Source organism: Seriola aureovittata, chromosome 16 (assembly GCF_021018895.1).
Source record: "Seriola aureovittata isolate HTS-2021-v1 ecotype China chromosome 16, ASM2101889v1, whole genome shotgun sequence".
Taxonomy (NCBI): Eukaryota; Metazoa; Chordata; class Actinopteri; order Carangiformes; family Carangidae; genus Seriola; species Seriola aureovittata.
The window spans coordinates 955,928-979,815 of record NC_079379.1 but is presented as its reverse complement, the minus strand read 5'-3'; the positions used below and the strand labels follow the sequence as shown (position 1 = coordinate 979,815).

The following is a 23,888-nucleotide window of genomic DNA, read 5'->3' as shown; positions in this document are numbered from 1 at the left end:
TTTCTTATCAGCCTTGTTCATGAGTCCTACGCAGCATGGAAATGTATAGAATTTGACTTCAGTAATCTCCAGGTCTGGATAACTATGGAAAAAATCAGAGCATTGAAAAACTTTTGTATATTGTGTATTATTTTCTAAAATATGAAACTTAGAATTTCTGAAACTAAGTTAATCATACATGGTGTTTGGAGCAGGCAGCCAGCGCAGTCAAAGTATTTTCCACTGCGTGAGAGAGCGAGATCAGTGTCATAGAAAGCCAGGCAAGAAGTGTGTGGGAGGAACCTGAGTTAAATTTCAAGTGTCATAGCAAAGTGTCTGAATACCATTGATATTTCAAGGGTAAAGAGGAATTTAGACATAATTTTGACAAAAGGCTGCAACATAAAATATGAAGCGATCTGAATGTTAGGGAGAAATCTTATCACCGGTGGTTGAGGTATTTCGGTGAAGAAAGAGCGCTGGAGTCCAGGATGTCTTATGCTGATGATGTTTATTTAAGCTTGATCAAGGACAAAGGAGGAATCATCAATAAAGACTTCTGTGCATGATACGCTCCATATTACCTAAAAGAAGAGGGAGAAGAAGGATGTGCGAATATACTATTGCTCCATTGACTATAAACAAGGAAACATGATTTACACACACCCAGGTGCTGATTCTCACAACACCCAGCCACTTGTTACTGACCGAGGTCTTCTGTTATTAATCGTGGCACCAGCAGTATCAGCAGAAAACCACAGCTGTGTCTGGAGGAGTCGCCTGAGCATCTCTATCATATGTCCTATGAGCTCCACCTTCCAGCCAACAAGTGCAGCTTGAGGCAGACCCTCAGAGGAGTGAAGAACCCCTGAAACACCACAAGTGTTAAGGGGCTCACGATGGAGGTCCTAAATCACATGTGCCTGCTCACAGGAGCCAGAAACCCCCCTTATGTTGACCAGAGATGGACAAAAAGACCCCTGCGATGACAGGGAGGAAAGACCTATTTTCTATCCCTATCTCATCCAGATGTATCCTTATTAATGTAAAGAGGTACTTTATGTAGTTGATTAACTTGAGGTAGTATTAATATCAAAACACACTTAAAGAAGTGCAAACCAAAATAGGAGTTATATGAAATCACAACAATCAACTTCAAATCAAAACACAACAAACAAATCAATTTCTAAATCATATCTAAATCAAGCAAATGCAAGCTGAGGTATCCGTGTGTCTTCAACACGTGTACAGTAGAGGGTCACCACCATGGAGAGGTTACAAGCACTTACGTAGCATGGTGGTATGGAATCCATCATGTTGAACCATCCTTGTTCTTCCCATGTGATGAGATATATTCCCCTTCAGTGTATTCTTTATTTATTGAGATAGTATTTAATCTATTGTACATGTCATGATGGCATGATGCTTTCTTCATATTGTTACAAAATGATGAACTCTGCGATGAATGCAGGTGCTGAGAGTGTCTGATTATGTCATCTCATCAGATTAAAACTTCAATTAGCAGCAATCTTCATGCCTCATGAAATCATTCAAACGAGGTTTCTAAATCAAATGCTACTGTGATTATTATAATTGAAAACAACAAACAATCAATCAAAACTTAATTTTTCAAACCCAGATTATATTGAAATTACTCAAACTAAAACATATTTAGAGTATAAAAGAAATTACACAAATCACACAAAATAAAAAATGTAAGAACTAGGTTTATATGGAAATAATAAGGAATTGTAGGAATCACCCCAGATTTATTTCAACCTCTGATTTGGTTGTTATAATGCTTCTCGTCTCTGGGTCCATTTTCTCCTAATCCTCTCAGTCATTGTTGTCAGTGATGTAATCAATACCTAGTCGCTGTAACCAATCATCAGGGTTCAGAGTCATAATATTTAAATAGTAGATGCCTTGTGGCTCTTCATATGGAATGCATCGATACACCTTGTCTAAGGATGGGAATTGCAGTCCTTGGTCCGCCACCGCCATCATCTAAAATGGATCAAATGAGAGAATATTTGTGCAGCATTCGTTTTTATTTAGGTTTTAAGTCAAAAAAAGAATCTGTTGTTAAGCCTGGCCTGCATGCGTTGTGCTAATGTTAACATAACCCGACATTCCCCATGAGCTGAGGAGGAGGGACGGGGAAGACGTGCCGGAACGGAGTGACGTGCTAGGAGGAGACGGTTCAAGCCAGTTATACCCTCCATCATCATGGGGAACGTGAGATCTCTCCCCAATAAGATGGATGAGCTAATGGCACTAACCTGGCATCAGAGGGAATACAGAGAGTGTGGCATCATGCTGTTCACGGAGACATGGCTGACTGCACTAACCCCAGACACTGATGCCAGGTTGGACGGTTTCCAGCTGTTGCAGGCGGATAGGACAACTGAGAGTGGTAAGAGGAAAGGAGGAGGGCTGGCAGTGTTTGTGAATGATAGATGGTGTAACGCTGGGCACATCACTATTAAGGAGCAACTCTGCAATAAAGACACTGAGCTACTAGCTGTAAGCATGAGGCCATTCTACCTGCCGAGGGAATTCTCACATGTTATCACGTTAGCAGTGTACATTCCCCCCCTCTGCTAATGCGGATGCGGCCTGCGATGTCCTCCACTCTGTCAAAAGCAGGCTGCAGACATAGCACCCTCATGCCCTCTTCCTCATCTCTGGTGACTTCAATCATGGCTCTCTGGACTCCACTCTACCCACATTCACCCAGTATGTCACTTGCCCCAGCAGAGACATTTATTATATAGGTAGATGGTGATCTGCTGTGGCATTACTGCCTGACGCACCTTCTTCAGTGCCCTTGGGTCGGCTGGCTGCAGGGTCGTCAGCAAAGTCACCAATCCACAACGTTTCGCCCTTTTAAACCTGGAACATCTCCTGGTGGTGGGGCAGTGGCTGGGACATCTCCCTGCCACCCCCTGCAGCCAACCCCCGCGCTAGGTGTTACTCCAACTCTTGTCCTTTCTCCTCAGCCAGAGCCAAAAGCTGCACTTCTCAGCCTCTTCAGCCAGGTCTTTCAGGGCCTTCTGCTGGTTTGCTCCTGTTACTCCTATGTCTCTCATGAAGCGGACAGCTGATGTTCCGATAAAGCCGTGGCATCCTACCTCAATTGGGTAGATGATGGCTCTCCAAACAGCCACCTAGAACTCAGTGGTGAATTTAGAGTACTTCAGCCTCTTCCTCTCTGAGGCAGCCTCCAGGCCCTCTTCCCACGGGACAGTTAGTTCGATGAGGAGCACAGTCTTTGTGTCACTGGACCACATCACTATGTCAGGGTGGAGGCTTATGGTGGTGATCTCTCTGGGGAACTGAAACTGCTGAGATCAGCTCTCATGCTGCAGTCCTGAGTGGCAAGAACTGACCTTGGTGGAACTCTTGGTGTTGTGTTTGTGTCGACCCCACCTTCTCTGACAAACTGGATGTGATGGTCTGCTGGTGGGGGATGACCTCTGCTCATGTCCAGCCTGCGTCTCTCCAGCACCTCGGCCAATTTGGTCAGGACCTGGTCGTGTCGCCACGTGTAGCGCCCTTGGGAGAGCGTGATCTTGCAGCCTGATAGGATGTGGTTGAGGCTTGCATTTGGGCTGTTGCAGAGGGGGCAGCACTCACACAAACCAGGAGTGCAAGTTCAGTGGGCAGGGGAGTGTGTCATACGTTGCCCTGATGAGTAAACTGAGCTATGACTGCGGGATCTTCCACAGGTCTGCCATGCTGATGTTCCTGCCAACAACGCCTTCTACCTTGTCCAGCCGCCCTGACGTCCCTGTGCTATGGCCTTGATCTTAAAGCGCTCGTTCTCCATCCTCGTCAGATGTTATAACACTGGACCTATTCTATGCCAACTCAAAGGAGGCATACAACTCATCACCTCTCCCTCCCCATGGGAAGATCAGACTACAACCTAAAACTGGTTTACCTCCTCCCTGTGTATGACCCTCTTGTACACAGGCAGCCAGCAGTCACTCGCACTGTCAAGAGTTGGTCTGATGAGGCTAACGAGGCTTTAAAGGACTGCTTTGATTCAACTGTGTGGGAAGTGCTTTGTGGTGACCAAGGGGAGGATATTGATAGTCTGACACACTGCATTACAGACTACATAAACTTCTGTGTGGAAAATGCCGTACCCACCAGGACTGTACTGTGTTTTTTGAACAATAAACCCTGGATAACTCCCGACATCAAGGTCCTCCTCAAACAAAAGAAGAGAGCCTTCAGGTTGGGAAATAAGGAGGAGCTGAAGGAAGTGCAGAGAGAGCTGAGGAGAACGATCAGGGAGGGAAAGAACAACTACAGGAGGAGGATGGAGAACAAGCTGCAGCTTAACAACATCAGCGTGTCTGGAGGGGCCTTTGAATAATCTCAGGCTACAAGGAACCCAACTCCCAGCCTGCAGGGGGGAAGGAGGTGGGCGAATGACCTGAATCTCAATAGATTTGATAAGTCATCTGCCCCTTCCCCCTTCCTGTCCTCCCGGCAGCAGCTATCACCGTCTGAGCCCCCTGTGGGCTGCCCCACCCCCACCCCAGCTCCCCATCACACATCACCTAGCTCACAAGCACACACATTCACAACATCCCCTGTCTACTGCCCTTCTGCCTCATCCCCAACCTCCAGCACACAGTCACCTTGTTCCAACCTGTCCCTCACAACAAGCCAGGTGAGGAGAGAACTCAGGAGGATCAAGGCAAGAAAGGCTGCTGGTCCTGATGGCATCAGCTCACAGCTCCTCAAGTCTTGTGCTGATCAACTGTGCAGGATAGTGGAGCACATCTTTAACCCGAGCCTGAAGCTGGGGAGGGTGCCACAGCTGTGGAAAACTTCCTGCGTGGTACCGGTGCCGAAGACTCCACACCCTAAGGACCTCAACAGCTATAGGCCAGTGGCGCTGACATCCCACCTGATGAAGACCCTGCAGACTTCTCTTACAACTCCACTTACTGCCACCTGCAAACATTCTCTGACGGGGACTACAGGGAGTACAGAGAACTGACCTAGGACTTTGTGGACTGGTGCCAGCGGAACCACCTCCAGATCAATGCTTGGAAGACCAAAGAGCTGATGGTGGACTTCCGCAAACAGAAAAACACTCCTCCCACACCAGTAAACATCCAGGGAATGGACATTGAGATAGCGGACTCTTACAAGTACCTGGGTGTCCACCTGAACAATAAACTGGACTGGACTGACAACACTTTTACGCACTGTACTAAAAAGAACAGAGCACGCTGTATCTGCTGCGGAGACTCAGGTCTTTTTTGGAAAAGGCTCAACAGACTGATCAAGAAGGCCAGCTCTGTTCTGGGATGCCCCCTGGACCCAGTGGAGGTAGTGGGCAACAGTAGGATGATGGCTAAGCTATCATCTCTTCAGTAACAGGCTGCTGCACCCACGGTGTGCGAAGGAGAGATACCTCAGGTCTTTCCTTCCAGCTGCTGTCAAACTTTACAACAAACACTGCACTCAGTGACCTTACACACCAAAAACTGACAATAAACCATGTGCAATACAAGTCATCTGCTGCTACTTTTTGTATTTTGTATCTTGTATATTTAGTATTTAATTTTACATATTATATTTAATTTTATTTTATTCCATTATATTATTTATCAATCTGTTTTTCTTTCTTTGTACTGTCCACTTACTGCCGTGATGCGAGAAATTTCCCCACTGTGGGACTAATAAAGGAATATCTTATCTAAACCTTGGAATCATCTCTTTCAACAAACACTTCACAACTGTTGGTGCGTCTTCTTTTCTGAAAGAATGTGAAAGAATCTTTTACATTAAACAGTGCATAAGATAGTTGAATTGGGATAGCACACCCCTGTGGACCAATAAACAAACATTGCTCCCTCACCAACCCTTGTTGTTGATTTAAAAACCAGTCAGCTACCTGTCTGTACTGCTCTGAAGGGTTAATTGAGGCTGTGCAATGGCAATGTAGAAGTGGCCTCATAGCAAACATCAATGCTGCGCAGGGTGAAGAGGTTTTAGCAATTGCTTGGATACTGGGTACTGTGAAAGTGGAGAGCATGTTCAAATTTGGCAGAGTCCAGCAATATAAAAACAAACCTTCTGGCCGTACAATGGATTGATGCATGTAATTTACATAGAAAATTTCTCCCCATGAGGTTGATGGGACTTTTGTCTGAAATCAAGAATGAGTGTTTTACATCAGCACCTTCAACATTTATTTTAGCATTTTGGCAGAAAAACACCAGAAACACCTGCAGTTGTGACAAATTGTCCGTTGGTGTACACACATTTTCCTCTGTTCTCACAGTAGAGATAGTTGTACCACTATCAAAATGTCAACAATAGCACCATTAACCTGAACAGGTATCATTGGGTCTTGTCATTGCGGATTAGTGGAAATTTGAGTTGTCATTGCTTGCATTGGAAAAAGTTGCTCTGTTCCTGTTTCTCCTTGGCCTCCCTATGGTTGGCGATAGTATGTGTTTTGTGCATTATCAGCTGGCAGAGGCGGAGGAAGAGGAAGGGCCGGTAGAGTTCCTGGGGGAGGAAGAGGAAAGGGTTCCCTGTTTTGAGTCGCTGTATTGGGAGCCCAACTATGGTGGTTTTGATTCGGGGGATACGGAGGATTAATTCTGTTCTGTTGACGTTTACTTCTACATTCTTTAGCCCAGTGACCTGGTTTACCACATTTGTGGCAGTTTCCTCTCCTGTAGGTTTTACCATTTGTGTTGTTCTGGTGACTTCTGTCTTGTGAGGCACAGTGATTCATTTGTTTATTAGTAGAGGGGAGAACACACCGATCCTATGCAACGCCATCATTTCGTTAATGGTTGTTTTCCAGTCTATAGTGTTCCAATCAGTGTTTGAAAGCTTGTAGGCTGATGCAATCTGTGGTCTCATATTTTGCAGAAGTGTTTGCACAGCAAAGAAATCATGATCATCATGTTTTATTCCTGCATTAGTGTCCCACACTTATGTGAAATGTTGAATAAATTCAGGCAATGTTTCTTTAGGTCCCTGTATACAGTGAATCACTTTAGAGAAATCAGTTAATTGACTTGCACATTTCTTTACCGCCAATTTGGCCTCATTATTCAACCAGCTCAAGAGCATTTTGGTATAGGCCATTGATTATCCTCTGCAACATCTGGAAATGCTTACATAACGACCATTCTGCGCCTTATATATATGTGAGCAGTTGTCACACATCATACTAAACAGTTTTAAACACTAAACGGTGCATGCCTGATTTAGCCACAAACAATAGTCATTAGGATGTGTGAACGGATTTGGAGCTTTGTTTGTCTTGTCTAAAATTTTGCAGAGGATTTTGCAGGGGTTTGCAGACAGGCGTTTCACCTATCATTATTTTTGGAGCACTGAAGTGTGCTGTTTTGGATCTATGAGTTCCTGCATGACCTCGTCCACGTGGGACAGTGTGCGCATTTCTTCTCGTGCTGGGTCTGAGTGTGTATGTGTGTGCCATGTCATGTTCAGTCTCTGCTCCTGTGTCCTTGCTACTTTATTTTTATTTAATTTATTTATTTATATCGCACCTTTAAAAACAAGGGTTTACATAGTGCTTTAACATAGAAGCATAAACATGCAAGAGAAAGAACTCAAACAACAACAGCGACATATAAACCTATAGGAGCCCAAGCAAGCACCTCAAGCAACACAAGCAACACAATGGCGGAAGAACCCCAGCAACAGCAACATATAAACCCAAAGAACCCAAGCAGGCAACCCAAGCAACACAAGAACCCAGCAACATGAATTGAGACCAGGAGGACCAAAGTAAGATGAAAGATGATGTAAGCAATTAAAGGGGACAGGAATAATAAAAGGGGGTATAGGCACTAAAACAACATAAAGCAACAGAATGAGATAAAAAATAATGAATACAAATAAGGGCATAAGGAGTAAAAATGGTAAGTAATAGTAAAATAAGGCGAAGAAGCGATAAAGGGGAAAAAAACAAAAAGAACACATAAAAACATTTGTAAATAGATAGGACAATAAGGAATAAAATAAAGATAAGGATAAATGGAAACAATACAAAGAAATTTAGGATGTTAGGGAATTCAAACAATTACAAGAGTAAATAAAATATATGATAGGATAAGAATTAAAGGATGATACAAAGACAATAAGAAGACGACATCACATAAAAGCAAGCCTGTAAAAGTGAGTTTTAAGAAGTGACTTGAAGAAGATGTCACTGATTCTGCACACCTTATCTCCTCGAGCAGGTTGTTCCAAAGCCGAGGGCCCTGATGACAAAAGCACGGTCACCCTTAGATTCGAGCCTTGACTTTGGAACGACCAGGAGAGCCCCGCCAGAAGATCTAAGGCTGCGAGGTGGCTCATAAGATGTCAGCAGCTCTGATATGTAGCTTGGAGCCAGCTTTAAAAGTGATTTTACTGATCACTTCTTAAAATCTATTCTAAAACTAACAGGAAGACAGTGTGGGGTGAGGTGATGTCGTCTGTTAAAACAGTAAGAAGCCTAGCTGCTGCATTTTGAAGTTGGGGGCAAGACAGTGCTTTATGGGTAATTCCAGAAAGGAGAGAGTTGCAGTAGTCAAGCCTGGAGAAGATGAGGGTGTGGATGACTTTTTCTAGGTCCGATTTGCAGTGTCATGTTCTATATAAAAAATTTTGTGTTTTTCCCTCTGGTGGGCAGGATACAGAGAATTTATTTAATTTTGGAGATGGTGCATAATTGATAAAAACATGACTGTACAACTTGTTTATTTGTGACTCAAAGGTGAGGTTGCAATCAAATACCACTCCTAAATTCCTTGGCAGATAGAGCACTAAGGCTGTTCTCGATGAGATGGATGGGGTTAAGTAGTAATATCTCTGAGACAGTCTTTAACAGCAGCTAGGCTTCTAGGGTCGTCAGGTCTCAAGGGGAGGTATATCTGTTTGTCGTCTGTGTAGCAATGAAAGGAGACATTGTGGCACTGAATTATTTGGCCAAGAGGCAGCATATAAATAGAGAATAAAATCGGACCTAAAACTGAACCCTGCGGTACACCACAGGCAATGTTAGAGGTAGAAGATGAGTAATTACCTATGGTGACCAAAAAGGTTAATTCTGAGAGATAAGAATAAAACTAAAAATAAAATAAAAGTGCAGTGTCGTTGATACCAAACCAATTTCTAAGATGATCAATTAAAATCGTGTGATCCACTGTGTCAAAGGCTGCGCTCAAATCTAAAAGAATGAAAAATGGCACTCTCCCCTCTATCTGCTGCTAAATGTAGGTCATTTGTTACCTTAAGGAGCGCCATTTCCGTGCTATGGCAAGCTCTAAAACCAGATTGAAATTTCTCAAAGAGGATATTTTGAGACATGAAAGATAAAAGTTGTGTAGAAACCAGTTTTCTAAAACTTTGGATAAAAATTGAGGCTTTGAAATTGGCCTAAAATTGTTAAAATCAGAGGGGTCAAGGTTAGGTTTCTTTGAAAGAAGTTTAAAAGCAGAAGGAAAATGCCTTCTTCTAGGGAGCTATTGATAATTGATAAAAAGCTGGGTCCAACTGTGTTGAAAACCTCTTTGAGAAACTTGGTGGGAATAAAATCAAGACTGCATGTAGTTGATTTCATGTGGGATATGGTGTCAGATAAAAGTGACAAGGACACAGGCTCAAAACTGTGAAAATAACTGTTGATTTCCCTACTAGTGTGTAAGATGCAGTCTGGGGGAGGTGATTTGTTGTCTTATGTCCTTGACTTTATTTGTAAATGAGATTAAAAACTTATCGCACATTCTGGGGTTTGAAAGATTTGCTGAAATCAGATTAGAATAAAATGCAGCTCTTGGGTCTTTAACCGCCTTTTGAAAGTGTATCAATGCGTTTTTGATTTTGTAAAATACCTGCAAACCAGTTTTCTTCCATTTCTGTTCCTTTCTTCTACAGTCCCTCTTTAAGTCCAATATTGATTCTGTTAGCCAAGGCTGGGGTGCTTTGCTTGACTTTCTAACCTTGTAAGGAGCAACAGAATCAACAGACTGACAATTATGATTAAATATGAGACTAGCTCCTCTGTATTAAAATTTGGATAAAAGGAAGTTGAAGAGGCAGAAATAAAATGCTCTGAAAACTTGCTAGCAGACATTTAGTTAAAAACCCTGTGGCAGACAGGTGCGTTGTTCATAAAGCCAGCAGGGATAAAACCATACTGAATAAAACTGCTTTGTGATCTGACACACAGATATCCTTGGTCTCAAAGTTGTCAGGGCTGAGACCACTGTACAAATCTAAATCAAGAGTGTGGCCCTTTGAGTGTGTGGGTTCTTATATTGCCTGGGTGAGGTCAAAAGATTCCACGACGGACAGCAGACCTGTATGAAGCCACTCCTCTCTCTGTCTGGCTCCATGTTCACTCTGCTGTATGTCATTGTCCTCATAGTCTCCGTCGAGAGCAGTCACGTCTGGGTCTGAGTCTTCACTTGAGCTTGTGTTTTCTGTTTTCTTACTTCAGCTTAATCTACACTTTGGTCCCACTGGTTGTTTAGGACGGGTTATCTATTCCTACACTGGTCTTATTTGTGTAACTTCTAAGTTCCCTTATGTCTGTGTGGTTAGGCTCTGGCTCCTCTTCCTCAACCCTATCTGGTGGTCTAACCCAGGCTACTCCCACGTTCGCCTCATCTCTTTCTGTTGCTGTAGTATCTCTCTGCTGTTGTGAGTGGGTGTATTAGTGTTAGTAGCACTAAATTGCAGGCAGTTAGTAATGGACATTCTGTTTTCTAAATGCTCTGGCCATTCCAATCTAGAATCTTTCAAAAGTTTTGGCAAATCCTGGGGTGTAACAGCTTTAGCTTGCCGTTTCACCCAGCCATGAATCATTACTTTTGCACACGCTTTTATGTTATCTGCATGTTTTTGTTTGATCTTCATCATTTCTATGGCTCTTGTTTGCAGCACACTCTCCATCACAGGCATATGAAACGCAGTCACACAGTCAGCTATTTCACACACATTGACCCCGCATCTCTGATTAGCAACTGACAGCCACATACATTCCTTGTATGAATAATTCCAAGACCCACATTGGGGTTAACCTTCCCAGCAGCCACTGTCAATTTGTCTGCCTCAAATGAACCACTTGTCCATTCACACATGAGAAATGTGAAAAAACATAATTCCACCCTTTCAACCTGCCAACCAAGCCAGCTGGCACTTGCGGGGAAATCATCTCTTGAAAATGTGCTACAGTTTCCTGTGCTGGTGTGTTTTTGACATGTTTATCAACGACAGGTTGACTTTTGACTGCCTGTTGCTTATTTGTTGTTTAGTTTTTATTGCCTTTTTTACTTTTTGGTGAACTGACCAATTCACCTGAAGACTCAGCCTTGTTTTTTCTGCTTTGGACAAATTGTTGCCCATTATGCATCAAATAAAAATGCATAGAATTCAACAACATTTCACCTGCATCAAGGTCTCATTGCTTTATTCCTTTTTCAGTTGTGCTGTATTTTGTCCTGTGTACACAACTTTTTGTCTCTATCGGCACCTAGGCTTCCATGATCAGAAATCCTTTATGTTTCCCATGGGTCACAGATCAGGTGATCCCGACCTTGGTTTTAAATGATAATAGATCTATTTCACTTTATCCCAAAAACGTCTTTTATATGGTTTAAACCTCAGGTGAGCCCCTGTGTCGGGTACGGCCCGGAGCTGTCCCAAAAAACCACAACGGCCACTTAGTGGCACAGTGGGTGATCAGAAATACACACCCCATTTTTTAACAGCTTAATCAGTTTAATTCAATTTCTATTACAGTATTATCAAATTGCTTTGAAAGGTATAGGTTTTTTAGCCATTAACTGTTTCTCCCAAATTAAAATTATACAGTTTTCTTTTGATTTCATCAAAAGACATGGTAAGGCATGATTTTAAGGTTTTGCACTTACCAGGCTGTAGTTCTGTTGAAATCCTGTTCGTGACACAAATTTGTTTGGGAGAAATCTTATCATCGGTGGTCGAGGTACTTCAGTAAAGAAAGAGCCAAAAGAAAGAGTCCAGGATGTCTAATGCTGAGAATGTTTATTGAAGCTTGATCAAGGAGAAAGGAGGAATCATCAATACAGACTCCTGCGCATGATGTCACCTCAATTCTGAAGAAGGAACCCCTGTGGCTAGTCTTGATGCAGATTACCATAGATAACTTACACTCTGTTCTGTCAAATACCTAAAAGAAGAGGGAGAAGAGGGATGTCTGAATAAACTATTGGTCCATTAACCATAAACAAGGAAACATGATTTAAACACGCCCAGGTTCTGATCTCAGAACACCCAGCCACTTGTTACTGACCATCCAAGGTCTGCTGTTATCAATCGTGGCACCAACAGTATCAGCAAACCAACAGCTGTGTCTGGAGGAGCCGCCTGTAAGATTTAATGCAGTAGCTGTGGCACAGAGACCTCGGGCCTCACACTGACTTTTTACCCTGAGTTAGTCATTCACAGTGTACAAATAAGAAAAATTCCCTCACACTGAATATTTTCTGAATGCACTGTAATAGCAGACATAGTCAGAAAGTAACATGCATGTTAACTATTTTAAAACCGTTACATAATAAACATCCTATTTGTCCTCAGATGTCAAATATGGTCTAAGAAATCTACCGACAAGTCTGGAAAATTTGGAAAGTTTGGACGAGTTTTGAAACAGGAACGGTGTAGTTAACCCTGCTTGTTGAAACGGTCAGCTGTAAACCTCTGGATCCTCATTTAAATAAAAAAGTGTCCACACTGATTGACTCTGCCACCTGAATAAGTAATTTGGATGTGCAGACTTCATTTTATTAGCCTTCATTACATGTTCAGTAGGAACCAGTGCCATAGACAGAGTAGGAGAGACAACTACAACAGTGTTGGATTTCGTCTTTTCATTAGATTTGTTATTAAAGATTTAGAACAATGCCAGTTTGTCCCTTAAGTTAAAAGTAACTTTTCTGCATTTTAAAGGTCTAAAAACTACTAGACCTATGTTATTTTTTGAGTTGTGTTCTTACATTATCCCAAATATTTCCATCAATTTTTCAAATCAGAGAAATCTATGATTTGTCAGTATCGTGTTTGTCTGACAAAAGCTCACTTTTTCCCACTTTTAAGCCACATTTTTTGCTACACTTTGTAGGCCTCGTCATTTTTAACAGTATATTTTTACCAGAATATTTTTAACAGATGAAGGATTTTAGTCACGGACGTCTGGATCTTAAGAAAAAAGCTGAGCAGATGTTAGCAGCAGAAATGTGAAACTGCTTTATTCAATGTTTTGCCTTTTTTTTTTAATCATGTGGGGCCTCATTTTTAACCGTTGTGTACGCACAAAACAGGGCCTGAAAGATGCGTACGCTACTTCCCAAGCAAAGGTTGGCATTTATGAAAACAAACTTGATGGGGAAAATGTGCACACCTGTACGCCAACTCTGACCCATGCATACGAACATTTTGGAGAATTAGCGATGCAGATGGTGAGGTGGTGAATGGAAGCCAGATTGTAGAAATTAAATGCTAGAGCCCTCCCATATTTAATTAAGACACATATACCTACATATTTAATTAACTAGTACTGTGCATATATAAGCATGTACATACACTTTCATATTGTTTTGTGTGTTGCAGTGAACACAACTGTGCTGTGAAGCTCCCATGATCCCACGCTATTTCACAATGTCACCAAACTCCTTCTCTTGTTATTGTTTTAATTGAGAGACACCTGGAGGTAGAAGTTACAAACTGTGTCTTTAAAAGCGTCACATCAGACAGGAGACATCGAGTGCTGCTGAAGGGGAGAGTCAGAGTCAGTGCAGGTTTAATACGCACAGATACTTCATGAGACAGATGAGTAGAGGACAAATGCTCCACAAACACTTTGAGAAATGCTGCTGCCGTTGATGACGCTGACACCTGTTCCCACCCTGTGTGTCTGTGTTCACAGACAGTGGAAGCAGCTCACCACTGCCCAAGTTCGCCTCCTCGCCCAAACCCAACAACAGCTACATGTTCAAGCGAGAGCCACCAGAGGGCTGTGAGAAGATTAAAGCTTTTGAGGAGATGAGGTATACAGTGATATTTGTGTTGAGTTTAAACCCCTCCCTGCTGCCTCAGCAATGTGTGATCCTTACTGACACTACTTGTGTTTCTTTGCAGCTCAAGGCAGTCCACATCGGCGTCAGTCCCCCTCTTCTCCTGCCCCGACAAAAACAAGGTCAACTTCATCCCGACAGGTTCGGCATTCTGCCCCGTCAAACTCCCCGGCTCCCTGCACCTCATTCCGGCCTCAGAGCCCGAAGAGGACGACGCGGAGGCGGGCCCCGGCTCAGAGCCCCAAGGGGGTACACTGCTCTATGGCGCCCCCTCTCAGGTCTCCACGAGCACCAGCACAGACGACCCTGCGGAGGAGCCCAACATGCCCTCAGAGACTGCAGACCCCCAGACAGACAGCCCAGCCATCAGCTAGACCTGAGCAGAGCTGGCCTCTGGCTCCGGGATACATGCTAGCAACCACCAACCATCACCACTAACTGTCCCACCAACACCTCCCTCTGCTCTGCCAGGGGGGTTTCCGACTCTCTGTGCTGACCCCCTCCATTCCCTTCTATCTCTGCATGACGTAGCAACAATGTCCTGATTAACCACCACCACAAAGACTTGCCACCTTAATGTCCTGTCCTGCATCATGCACCTGTTGTTGGTAGAGAAGGACCTGATGGTTTAAGGTTTTCATATGCAGGCATCGGAGGGAGGAATGGAGTACTTTGGATGGGGGGGGGGGGTTAAACCTGTAGTTTATTTCTGATTAAATTATGTGTTGATTTCTGTTTCAACAATCACAGTATGAATAAGCTCTCTCTCTCTATCTCCCTATTAATACATATATATATATATATATATATATATATATATATTAGGGCTGTCAAGTGATTAAGAAGATTAATCTAATTAATTACATGCTTTGTGATTAATTAATCTACATTAATCGCGTATCAATATAATATTTGCTTAGTTAAATGGTGCACCATAAAATAAATGTACAGATGTAAACAGAAGGTCGGTGGTGCTGCAGTTCCATCAGTGCATCTGTCCCTGCACAGTCTCTGCTTCATGGTGTTGTCCCACTTTACCAGTGTGTCATGTTTCAAGTTGTCGGTCAACTTGACAAACGTAGTTTTCCCCGCACTGAGAGCAGAACATACAGTCCATGCCGGTCCTTTCTTTGCAATATATCAGCCACGTGAACTGCGTGAGCCGTTCCTGTTGGAAACAAAAAGAGTATTTATAGAGAGGACATAGACAGGTGACTTCCCACATTCTGTATCGGGACAAGGGGCATCGTAGAGTGCAATTAATCTGTGTTAATTTTTTTTTGATGCGTTATTTTTTTATAATTAATTAATCAAAATTAATGTGTTAGACAACCCTATATATATATTATATATATATATACATATATAATATATATATATGTACTATATATATACACACACACACACACACACACATACATACATACATATATATATACATACATACATACATATATACATATATACTGTGTGTATATATATACAGACAAATGTGTGTATATATATATATATGTATATACATATGTATGGACACTATATATATATATATATATATATATATATATATATTTATATGTGTGTGTGTGTGTGTGTGTGTGTGTGTGTGTGTGCACATAATATATATAAAAAAGAAAAATGCTTGTTAAAAAGTACAGAACTGTGTATTGCTGTGTTATGTACTGAACAAGAAAAATAGCTGTACTCTGTATAGATTATGTTTACACTGTCTGGATCACATTATCAAAGCCTGTCTAAAAAATGCCAAGAGCAAATAATTTGGGCAAAGACTAAAAAATAGAAAATGGCCACAAATTGGTTGCACAGTGTCTGCATCTGGCCTTGCTTCAGGTATTTCACAATCAGAGTCTATACTCAGGTAATTTGGAATGTATGTCCATTCAGATATCTGCAGCTGGACAAAGCAGAGCAGATTCACTGTCACTTTCTCCTGGTTTTTCTCATTCCCAGACAAATCATTCCTTTCTGATCAGAGCCCAGTCTGAGACTGGACCTGACACAGGAGCTGCAGAGGGTGAAGGGCTGGTGGTGGGATACTGTATGGACCACACACACTAGGACTGGTGGCATATATGGCTGTGTGTGTACTGATGGAAGCATGCTGGACAGAGACTTGGAAGACATACAGTGGCAGTCTGTAATTTAAGTCTGATGACAATTAGTGGCTGTTGACAAGTGGTCAAATCTGCAGTACCATCACAGGACAATACAATCAAAGCATTTGGTTCTATATGTGTGCTGATTGGAGGTTGAGTTGTATAAACATTTTTCTAAGGTAGGAATAAGTTAAATCTCATTAATCTGACCCAACAGAGACTAGACCCGTCTGATACTGGATTTCTGAGGTCCATATCAATATTTGTGAATTTTAAAAATATATATATATTGCCCAGTAATAGGAACTCTATAAACATGTACATCACATAAACAAACATTCTGCTGATAATACCCTAAAGTTGGAAGAGTTTTACTGAGCACAACACAGTGGTGATAAGGTATCAGACTGACTGATGTATTAAGGTTTTTAATTGAAAAATACAATCAAATGAATGACCAAATGAAAATTAACAAGTAATTCGTTGGAAAGTTACTGGGACCTAAAAGCATCTGGAGCTGTTTTCTCCATTCTTTGCAGGTGTAATTCCTGCAGAACTGTGTCATTGTGGGCACAAGTACCAGTTCCAGAATCATTGTAACTGCTGAAACATAGAGTAACAGTAGCACAAGCAGATCCAAATCGTAAAGTCGGCAAACTGACACTAATTACGTCAGCAAGAGGATGTTTAGTCCTCATAAATTAACATTTTCAGTTGCAAGAAGAGGAGTGTTTTATTTCCTTTTTAGAAGTCACACAGTCTTACTGTAAACTGTAGCAGCAATCAAAATGTCAAATACTGTAAAACAGAATCACAAGCTAAGCTTTTGTCACCAGAAGCTACGGGTCATTAGAGCTTTTTCAAAAAATCAGTCAAATGGAATGAAAACTAACAAACACAACAAAAACAAACGCTTCAGCGAGTTAAGCCAATGGGTCACTCATTTATTTCATTTAAAATAAATGCCAATGCCTGCTGTCCAATGTTTTGTTTTCAGGTGGATAAAAAAATCAATTAAGGCAGCTTTAAATCTGAATAGAGAATAAGCTTTTGGCACTTCACAATTTCTGATAATCAGTGGCACAAACACGTTTCTATTAGTAGCAAAAAGTAATCAGGTTCCATGCCCAGCCCCAGGCAACAGTGGATGTAGCCACACAGTGTGGTTCAAGCTAGAAACTAGGTCTCCCCATACAAGAAGAATGGTTGTACGATTTTAATCTCCAGTCTGCATTCAGATCATATCCAAACTTAGACTGATAATTCAGATAATTGTTTTCCATTGATTACATTCCATGAGATTTTAGCATCCAAGACATAAATAGACTCATGATGATGATGATGATGATTCCTAAAATCTCAGCCTTTTGATTTGATTGCTGTAAAACACAAGCTACAGTACGAGGAGATGTCTGGTTGCAGATACAGTGGAATCACAGATAAAGGATCACACCTGCCTGCCTCCCTCTCACTGTCTGTACGTTATTATAGACTGTCATAGGCATCCTGATGTACCACCAAGCAACAAAAACTTATGAACATCTCATGTATACTGTGCAGGACACCTTCCTCTAGGCTGTTAGATGAGCATCGCCATGCCCAAGTGTAAATGATTCACCACTTTCATTTGCAAGAGTGAAACATAATCCACATTTATTTTGATATCTGGTGTGCTTGTGGAATCCCTGCATTGATGTTACATTCATATTTTGCATATATGTGGCTTTTAAAGAGGCTCAATGCAGTGTTGTGGTTTCTAAAGACATTTCAGCACCTTACCAAGAGCTATAGCTTTTCCAGTGTCCCACATATACTCGGCATTGGTAAACTAGATGTGTGCAATAATAGGAAAAAAAAAAGGGTGTTGTCCTCCTGGATGATGTCCATTCTTTTACTCAAGCGTCTCATCTTGCATTCCTTGGTTTTGAGCATGGGGGCTGGATCAGCAAGGAGTTCTTTGCTAAAGCCATCAACCGATACAAAACCAGCACTGAGAGTGACCAGAGCACATCACTGGCAGGTCAGAGTGTTCATAGACTCACTACATGATACTCCTTGTGTAATCTGCATTGTCAAAGTTCATGCACAATGGCAATAAAAAAAACTATTGGTTGTTTTGTCCACTTTTTAGTGTGTGTATATCACTAATAGATAGATAGATAGATACGTACTTTATTTATCCCCTAGGGGAAATTCATGTGTCCATTAGCTCATTGTTGATAATAATAATATTAATAGTAATAATAATGAAAACAGTTAATGAAAAATGAACAATAATAATTAGATTAATCCACTTTCTTTGGCTGAGGTGTTGTAGAGCCTGATGGCAGTGGGAACAAAGGATCTCCTGAACCTCTCTGTTCTGCAGCTGTAGCTGCTTCTCTGTCCTGCCAGAATGTTGTAGAGACGGTGGTTAGTATTGTCCAAGATGGCCTCCATCTTACATTGCATGCATCTCTCCACAACAGTCCTGAGTGAGTCCAGACTCCTGCCAAGCACAGACCCAGCCTTTTTTACCAGCTTGTCCAGTCTCCTTGTCTGACATGCTGCTGCCCCAGCAGACTGCAGCATTAAAGAGTACACTGGCCACCACTGACTGATAAACATGTGCAGCATTTCACTGCAGACCTCGAAGGACCTGAGCCTCCTGAGGAAAAAGGCTCTGCCCCTTCCGGTAGATGGCATCTGTGTTCAGGGATCAGTCCAGTTTACTGTCCAGGTGCACACCCAGGTATTTATAAGTGTGCACCACCTCAATGTCCTTCCCTCTAATGTTGACTGGCTGAAGGGCCTAGACCTCTGAAAGACCATGACCATCTCCTTGGTGTTGGAGGTGTTCAGGAGGAGGCAGTTCTTGTTGCTCCATTCACTGAAGGCCATCGTGAGATCCCTGTACTCCTCTTCTTGCCCGTTCCTGATACACGCCAAAATAGCTGTGTCATCCGAGTATTTCTGAATATGGCAGGACTCAGAGTTGTTTTTAAAGTCCGCCGTATACAGGGTGAACAGGAACGAAGCCAGTACAGTCCCCTGTGGAGCCCCAGTGCTGCTCATCACTGTCCCTGAGACACAGCCTGACCTACTGTGGTCGACTTGTCAGGTAATCCACAATCCAGGACGTGGAGGAAGGAAATGGAGAAGCAGCTACTCCAGGGTCTTCATGATGTGTGATGTGAGGGCCACCGGTCTGTAGTCAATTATCTCAGCCGGTCGTCATACTTTAGGTACCTGAACAAGACATGATGTTTTCCACAGGACCGGGACCCTCCCTGTTTGAAGGCTTAAGTCAAAGATCCTCTGGAGAGGCTCAGGCAGCTGGGCTGCACAGTCCTTTAACAGTCTCAGACACACAGAGCTCCGCCCTCACCTCCTCCGCTGCAAAGGACAGGAGACTTGACCCAGTGTGGAGGGAGTTGTAGCTGCAGTGTCAGGTTGTGGAGGAGATGCTGTAGGAGAAGCTGCAGCTGAAACAGTGGGAGAGAGAACAGGTGAGGCTGTGTCACACCTGTTGTAGAACATTGGCCTTGTCCACATCACCTGATGTTGCCTGGCTGTTCTTCTCTTTATAGCCAGTGATGATCCTCATCCCCTTCCACACCTCTCTGGTGTTGTTGTGCTGCAGCTTCCTCTCCACTTTCTTTACGTAGTCCTCCTTCGCCTGCTTTAATCTCCTCTTCAGCTCATGTTGCACACACCTGAGCTTCTCCCTGTCTCCATCCCTGAAGGCCTCCTTTCTCTGGTTGAGGAAGGTCTTGATGTTACTGGTGAACCAGGGTTTGTTGTTTGGACTGTACTGTGGATGCAGAGCCGGGGCTAAGCTAAAGGCTAGGAGATGGAGATATAAGCCTTTTCTACCATCGAACACCAGTTTCCACAGATAATCCATGTGCCAAGTCAGAAGCATTGACCTGTCAGTTTTTCAATGCAAGGTTGTGAATGTCCAAAGTCATGGAGGAGGTCATGAGGACAGCCACTTCTGTTGCATTAAGTTCTTAAACTGCAAAGTCTTGAATTCATTTATCATTAAATATCATGAAAGAATTGAACTGGATAAAATCAGGAACCATTCTGCAGCCAATCAGAATTTGTATCTGAATTTACAGTAAACCCGGTGCATATAATGAGCACTCATCAGTGCAACTTCAAAGATAAATGGACTTTTAGAGATGTGGTGAGGAGAAGAGCCAGTGTGGATCTTGGGACTCTTCAGAAGTGACTGAATCAGAATGCTCTAAATGTGTGAACCTCCCAACAGCAGTGTTATATCACTCCATATGTTGTATGATTATGGAAGTTGTGAAGAATGAAAATACAGTTTTTTATAATTGAAAACAGATATAATATAAGGCAGCATTATGGGGGAGGGGTTATCGATAGAAAGCGTTCGATTGAAAGAATATTTTTAAATTGTTGTTCTAAAAACAAAGGCTAATGTGGATGGAGGAAAATTTAACATCCATACTCAGTGTGGACACAACAGCTGCAGCTGCACGGCAAGTACACCAAACTACTAGGCCTACTCAAGCTTAGTAGCATTAGCTAGCTAATTACTTTTGGCTTTGACTTCACTCCAGCTTCGCAAATTTTTTTTGACTTTTAATGACATCACAGAAAACATTTAACTACACTGAATCCTGCAGAATATTGAATCACCTGCAGTTGTACCTCACCAAATGACCATATTTCAGTCCGGAGACATACAGCACTGTGGCCATATGACTAGGAGGTATTATTTTATCATGGCTGTTACTTCAATACAGAGGGAGTCACTCACTTCAAACTGTTCAGACTCCACTACAGACTGCAGACTGTTTCTTTTTCATATAATGATCATTGTGTGGAAAAATAATTAGTGTGTTTGAATTCTTCTCACTGAAAAGGATTTAATCATTTTTCTTTATTTATTAATAATAATAATAGAAATTCCCAAGGCCCCCTGCAAGTATTCCAACTGACATGTCCTTCAACACAGTGCTGCTCACCTCATCCTGCAGCTGGGAACAGGGCTGATTCGCTGGTGGAGGTATGAGGATGGGGAGACAGGTCCTGGCACCAGGCAGGGCAGGGACAGCTGATTTAGTCTGAACAGCTGCTAAAGGTTTGACTGTACCGATTAAATGTTGGCTAAAGAAGAGCAGAATGTAAACACTCTGTTGTCTGTGAAGATATTAAGTAACTGATGTTAGCAGAGCTAGTCTGTTTCACTATGGACTAAGCTAACAGGTTCATTTGACTACACCCACCTTTCTTTTTCTTTTTGTTTTCTTTTTCTCTCTTTCCATTTTTGGAGCCTGGTTTCTCTTCAGGAGATGATGCTCCAGCCAGTCCTCGCTCTCCTCATTCCATCCACTGGCAGCCTGGTCTGGGGGCAAGACCAAACTATTTCATGTTACAGAGGAACAGATGAATCTCTGTATAAACTGCTCCAGTGTTCTCAGGACTGGTGAGTATGTAGATTTCAGTCTCTACAGGTTTTGATTATTTCAATTTCTAATTATGTGTTGCCTTTTAGGCTGACATTTGAATGGGCTTTTATTTTGAAAGACTTTTAGTTTGAAATGTGTTCATCTTGCTTAGGAAGTTACGGGTTCACAGTTCACTTCCTGTTAGTAGTTTGAGGGTGCCGGCTGAATCTGCACACCTGTGTCTCTGTGTTCATTGCGTGTAAAAGGCATTTGGTGTGTTTGTATTAAAAATATTTGATTTATATCTATTCACATTGAGGAAAAGCACATGTTGCAGATTGTTACAGTTTTCACTCACTACGACTCAAGTCATCATTTGCAAAGAAGAGTTTATCTAGTTGTATAGCTGCAGTTCCTACACTGTAGTTAAGACAACATAAATTATATACTATATTATAAAGATTATAATTAAAAAAAAGTAAAATCTGGAAAATATATTCAATGGGGTTTAATGCTGACACTAGATGAGATAACGTATTTTGTTATGTTTTATAATATAATATTTTAATTCTAATGTTATGTACAATTTGATTTCATTTTTTTGTGAATTAAAAGTGCATGGCTCAGTTTCTACAGGTTTCTACAGGCTACTTATGTTATATTATGTATTAACAGTATTTACTGTGTAAAAATTGATAAGGATAAAAATGTGTTAAATATTAATTACAATATGTAAATAGTTAAACTCACACCACAGTATTAACATGTCATTTAAATGTCTTCCACTAATATAAAACCAGGAGTCCAATATCAGCTGTGATTTTTCCAGAGAGTAACTTATCGTTCTGGTGGTTGTATGTTCAGTGTTTATAAATCAAGGTTTATATTCAAACCCAGGAACAGCTGTGTCAGTGTGGTAACAGCAGGAATCTGGGTCTGCAGACCAGGAACAGACTCGTCCTCACAGATGTCTCGCTTTTTATTCTAGTGTAGCAGGTTAAACAACAACAAAACAATGTACATTAAAGAAAGAAATTTATCGATAAATGTTTCTTGCCGATTGCAAAGATGAAATGAAATGATAGGTGAGAGAACAGGGCAGACAGGGCACTGAGAGCAGAGAGACTCTCACAGATCCATAGAAATAGATCCAGGCTCTTTTCAACCTGAAAACAATCCAGACGTGTTTAACCAAGATCTACTGTTCCAAAAACATTTTTTCCAAAAGGTAGATAGAGCGGGATGGAATTACAGGGACAGAAAGATAGAAAACTCCCAAATTATTCAAGAGGTTGATAGACACACACATACACCTTAGTCATAGCTACTACACTGTAAAAACAAACCTATAGAATCTACTCAATAAATGTAAGGTAACAATTTGCACTCACTTTGCTTGAGGAGATTTCACCCCATGTTTTGAGTAAGTTATGCTATAACAAACTAAAAGAATTAAGGTCAAATCTACTTAAAATGTCTCAATACCTTAAACAGCTAATTACTTATAAAAAGTGAGTAATATTAACTCTTCTTTGTTACTAGGCAACTGTTCATCTACTTCATTTTTATAATTATATAATAAATAATCAATATGACTAGTTAAACATTACTTATTCATGGATGGTTAGCTTTACTTGAGAACTTTTTTTTTACTTTTTTAATCAACCAAATGCTAAAAACATAAAAATAAGAGATACAAAGGACCCTCTTCACTCTGCTTATTCAAATATATATATATATGTGTGTGTGTGTGTGTGTGTGTGTGTGTGTGCGTGTGTGTGTGTAAATAAATATGAATAAAGGCCCAGTAGGCTGACCAGTTTCACGGTACATGTAAGAAACAAGAAATAACAACAAACCCAAACTCAGCCATAACATCAGATCCCATTCAAACCTAACTGGAGCCAAATTCACAACAATTAGTAAGGGAAGCATCCACTATTACTTAATAGTAAAAGACAAAAGCAAACCGAAATGAGCACTAAGAAAAAATCAAAAACATAGTGAGTGCGCACCATGCTCAACGGATTAGTCGTAATAAAGTAGTATGCATTTTTTTAATAGAAAAACGTCAACGGGAAGCTGCTCTGTGGTTCACGTGTCGAGTGTCTGTAGTCCTTTGCTCCAGTTCCAAAAAGTCTTATGGGAAGAATCAGGAAACAGTCAGTTTGTGTCATTCCATTAGCTTACTTTTTAAGCCGTGGACCCTGTCAAGCAGCGTTGCTCCGTCAAGCTCCAAAAAATGTTCTGGAACCCTTCAAGGGTTTACATGA

The 23,888-nt window shown here is 41.6% G+C and overlaps 1 protein-coding gene across 1 annotated transcript in view; it reads left to right on the top strand.

Moving 5' to 3' along the window:
• Positions 1–18,331, top strand: part of glcci1a (glucocorticoid induced 1a) — a 47,789-nt gene extending 29,458 nt beyond the window's left edge. Inside the window, exons 10-11 of the mRNA XM_056399627.1 lie at positions 13,949–14,069; positions 14,161–18,331. Of these exons, the coding sequence (XP_056255602.1) occupies positions 13,949–14,069; positions 14,161–14,470 (431 nt within the window). The 3' untranslated portion in view covers positions 14,471–18,331. The remainder of the gene's footprint in view (positions 1–13,948; positions 14,070–14,160) is intronic.
• The last annotated feature ends 5,557 nt before the right edge of the window (positions 18,332–23,888 follow it).